The 5,105-nt window shown below is 30.7% G+C and overlaps 1 protein-coding gene across 1 annotated transcript; it reads left to right on the forward strand.

Moving 5' to 3' along the window:
- Nucleotides 1-3,301: 3,301 nt before the first annotated feature.
- Nucleotides 3,302-4,592, forward strand: LOC149568685 (chaperone protein dnaJ 8, chloroplastic-like). The gene is made up of 3 exons (XM_089817598.1): nt 3,302-3,867; nt 4,073-4,141; nt 4,255-4,592. Exons 1-3 carry the CDS (start codon nt 3,649-3,651, stop codon nt 4,405-4,407), a joined length of 441 nt encoding a protein of 146 aa, XP_089673724.1. The 5' UTR covers nt 3,302-3,648; the 3' UTR covers nt 4,408-4,592.
- Nucleotides 4,593-5,105: the final 513 nt, after the last annotated feature.

The raw sequence follows: 5,105 nt of genomic DNA on the forward strand, positions 1-5,105 counted from the left end.
CCACCTACTCATCTTTCAAAAGAATGCTCTTGAAGTGTTGAACCATTTTGAATTGGTTTGAATCAAGTTCAAAGTGGTTTGGAAGGTTCAAATGGGTTCAAAAGTTCAAAGAGGTTTGGAAGTTCAGGAAGTTCAAAAGTTCAAAACTTAATTAAATGAAATAGGTTTTGACCTATAGAAAAAAAAGGAGGAATTAGCTTTAGGACAACTTTTCATGCTATGTACTTAGGAAATTTTGGGTTAAAGTGGAAATCAAATCCAATGGTTCCAAAGAAAATGGAAACCAAAATAAAGGTGACTCTCCAAAAAAATACATGAACTAACACCGTCTTAAGATATTAATCTTTCGTCACCTACATTAGCTCTTAGCATGATCAATTTTGTAGATATTTACATGACTTTTATTGAACCTACTCATCATGATATGCATTAGTATCAAATTCACATCAAGAAAATTTTAGGATGTATAATTTAATATGAGGGAGTTCATTAATTCACATCTCTTGGTTAGGTCGCAAGACCATCTCTATTTTCTCTCCTATGAGAGGAATTTTATTATACTTGTTTTATAATTGTGGCCTCTTCTTTCTCTCCTATGGGAGGAATGTTATTATACTTGTTCTATAAGTATTTATTGGGATGTTATCTTGAGTTCTTTCATCACTTATTTTCTTCAAAATTGTACATTTATTCCTTTTGTATCATTTGTCTTTAGAAACAATTTTTATTCTCACTAGATTTTTTCCTTTTCTTTATTTCCTCAAGAATTTACATGAGTACATGATATAGTCTAGCATATAAATCTCATAATCATACATACATTACTTCCTAAGTTACACTTAAGGGGTATGAAGGAGGGGTATTAGTGTAAATAGAATCAAATTTTTACTAGTTATAAAAGTAGCTTTCTTGATAGTTATCTATTGACCCCTAGATTGAATTAAGTTATGCCTTTGTATCACCTCATATCATTGATGCACGTTTGTCCTCATTTTTTGAAACACCTAGTGCATTCTTATTCAACATTTTTTCACATACTTGTTTAGTGATCTTACAAGTGTTGCACATTTGGAGGGTTAGATTTTCACTCCTACCTTCTCACCTCGTCTATCTTTCTTGTTTAGGGAAGGCTTCTATGTATATATATTTTGCTCTTCCCATCATATGTCACATTATCCTTTTTTTTTAGTCATTGACGAGTTGATTTTCTTTCTTTCAACTTCTCCTCTTAATCAAAGAATCACTTAAAATATTGATGCTTCTCTTAAAAATTTGATATAAAGGAGATTAATGAAAATCTCTATTTGCATGCATTATAACATCATCTAAACTTAAAGTATTTTGGAGAAAATATCTACGAACACCTTTGGAGTTGTGATATTGAATGACATAGAGAATTAAAATAAATAGTTGAAAATTTCCATGGGTCATTGAGTTATGACAATTTTAAAAAAGGTTAGATATGGTCATGTTAAGCCTATGCAAATTTAATATGTGATCCAAAATATTGTCTTCTCTGTATTAAATGAATATGGACAAAGATTACACAAAATTTAAGGTAGAAAATATTTTTAAAATTATATTAAAAGTAAGTTTTAAAAAGGTTATAAGATTAACAAAAGGCCACTTAAATCAAGTTCCAAAATTGTATTGATACAATTGAATATTTTTGTGGACTACTTCTATTTGCAAACTCCGATAAAGGATGAAAGAACGTGATGTTGACATATTTTTGAAAAAGAAAGAAATTGCAATTATAATAGAGTAGTACTTAAAACCTAAACATACCATTCATATTGAATTATACGAAACAATTATTCCTCATAACCTAGTATTACAGTGGGTATTCTTGCAACTCGACCTACCTTTCCTTGGTCTTACTTTTACTTCCAAGTTAGAGTTGGCAAGGAGTGAGTTGAGACAAGACTAATCAAATTACTTTAAAAGTACTTAAAAAATCTAAACATAAAAATTAATTAAATATATAATCCTTCTTAATCAAATTAAACAAACCGAGGATTAGTATTTATTTTACTAGTACAATGCAAATTACTTATTGAAATGTCAACATTAAAATGAACAAATTTCACAATCCTTCTTTATATTAAATGAATATGGATAGGAACATATTAAATCTTGAGGTAGAAAATAGCATAACATTTTTCATGTTATAAGATTGACAAAAGATCATTTAAACCAATTTTGAAATGTAGACTCGTACTATTGGATGTTGTTTATAGGGTTGCTTATATTTACAAATTGTGAATCTATGAATGAAATAAGGAGAGAACATGATATTAACATCTATTTGGAAACAAAAACAATTTAGTTCTAGTAGATTAGTATTTAAAATGTAAATACATTCTTAATGTTGAAACTTGGTTAAAACATGTCATAATAAAGAACTATTTATTTAAAAGCAACATCCAGACAACAACGAGACTTACAATTTATTATATTTGTTAATTAACTAAAATGAATACATAATAAATTTAATAATATTTGACTAATTAATTTGATTACAATAGGTCAAATATTTTGGATTTCATTCAAAGTGATAATTAAAAAGTTAATGGAAATAATAAAGCATGCACAACGCTCAAACTAAATGAAGTTTTTTTTTTATTTTTATAGACCTATATTTTTATACTAGAAACAATTAAAACAAGGGTGTTGACCTATGGAGAAACAAGAGATCAATAACACAATTACCACATTAGCAACAAAACCAATTACAAACAATCAATCTCTCCCCTTAATATCAAAGACCCAACCCACCAAATAAAGTTCATCATAGGAAACTCACCCTCTCTCCTACCTTTAACCATACTTCTCACATAGAGCATTAAAAAAAACTATCTATACACATCTTACAATTAAAAGTACATATAGTAATCAACAACAAAATAATAATCCTCATCCAATCATAATTTAACCAAAGTTTCTTTGATTTAAAAAATAATATATTAAATGTCTCAATTATATACATATAATTGAAACATCCCATTTTTTTTGACTTATTAAATAATCTACAGACATATAAATAAACATTGAAACATTCCATTTCTTTTTCCACTATTTTAAAAATAGGGAAGGTAGGGGCGACCGTGTGGACAATGTCTGTCTCCAAAGGGAAGAAAGAGTCTACACCTCGTCTCCCGCGTGATATGAACGCTCCAAAAGTGGAACACGTGGCATGAAGAAAGAGTCCTTAAATACAAGATATCCCTGTTCTTGGAATTACAATGTATAAAGTTTTAGCTGCGTCAAGAATGAAGAGACAGATAACGCGTATTCTTGGCATGCATCTGGTTTGAATTTATCAAATTTTTAATGGTTCCGGACATTACGTCACGCATTCATTCCTTATCCATCACATTTTTCTGATTGGAGCTTATTTCAATTCTGATTATAGTCCTATTCCCCTTGTCTTTACTCCTCCAGCTCTATTTAAACCTCCATTGTTTCAGCAAATTCATATTTTCTACGCTCTGGATCTTATCGGGGAATCGATTCTTGCTCGCATAAATTCTGCGATGTATTCTTTTTCTATCTGCAATTGCAACTAGGGAGGACTTTTGTGCATTTTGAGGCCTGCATTGGAGATTATCTTTATTTTTTTCTCAGCATTTGGGGTTGGAATCGATTATGGCTGTTGCGGTTGGAAAGGTGGGATTCAGCGGGAATTTCAATTCCCTGTTTGGAAGAAAAAATGGGGAACACAGAAAATTGTTGGGCAGAAGAAATGTGAGGGCAATGGCGTCTGTTAGTTGCGGGAAATTGAGAGAGGAATATAAGTTGCTCAGATTGAATGCCAATGCCACGGAAAAGGATGTCAAGAAAGCTTACCGACGTCTTGCCCTGCAGGTACTTAAATGAAATATCCAGTTCGTTTGTTTTTCACGTCACTTCTTGCAAGCTGTTTTTCTTCTAAATTAGAGACTATCTGGGGTTATATGACAAGATTTTTAGATTTTGGGAGAGGGAAGCAAAATGGATTTAAGTTAGTTTTTTAAGAGACCTATTTATGATTCCAGAGAATGATCTTATTGCGTGTTTTGTTATTTTTCAGTATCATCCTGATGTACGTAAAGGAGAGAATTCTGGCGTAAGTTTTCACAAAATCAATGAGGCCTATCAGGTAACTTTTAACATTGAATTTTTGCAATATATTTCTTTACTATTTTATGTTTGTAGCCTATCTATGATTGTTGTGATTTTTCTCATAATTCTTTTCTGGTTGATGGTGTGCAGATTGTGATGTCTGCTTTAATGGAGGCAACTAAAGAAGAAGAGTATTATGCTGATGAGGGTGACATGGGATTCGATGAATGGGAAGAATGGATGGGATTTGAAGGTGGTTGTCCAAACAGAGATTACTCTAATCATATTAACTATTATACCTAATTCCAATCAATTTGTAGTGGCAGTTGCAATTAGTTGTTTTGAAAAAATTGTCTTTATTATTTTGAGCAATTTGGAAGATTTTTTCTGAATTTTTCCACCTTTGCTCATCCAATTCACTATTCATTGTAATTAAATATTTACAAGTTACATATATACACTATATTAAGAACAAAGTTGACATCAAACATCTTGCTCCACTTTGTAAAAATGAGTAACATCATGTTACTTTAGATAACAATCTTGACATTTTTAGTAAAGGTGGAATGCCTCATTTCTTTATATCTTAATATATGTCATCATTTACACAATATTATATTCTTGTCTGTATATCAAAATCTTTATAATAAAAATCATAACATTGTTTGGCCGAGATACTATTAGTTCGACAATTTTTGGATACATTGTTTGATCACAAGTCTCCACTGTGAAAGTTTTATGAAGTGGAGGATGTGGACCTCTATTGTCAAATGTGAATAATAAGAATGGAATGATCGGGATATGATTTTCTTCTAGTTTCCGACATCGAAGTTGTGTTCCTTTTTAGTTTAATGGGTGTAGTGAGATATGGTAATGCCTATGTATTTAGTCACTATAAAGGTTGTAAGAATGTCTATGTAGTAAGTCACCATGAAGGTTACAAGTATATTTTTGTAATATTTGAGACATGTCATTGATATGCAGAGTTTGTTCTTTGAAAT

This window comes from Cupressus sempervirens, chromosome 3 (assembly GCF_028749045.1).
Source record: "Cupressus sempervirens isolate cs-2001-9-10 chromosome 3, ASM2874904v1, whole genome shotgun sequence".
Classification (NCBI taxonomy): Eukaryota; Viridiplantae; Streptophyta; class Pinopsida; order Cupressales; family Cupressaceae; genus Cupressus; species Cupressus sempervirens.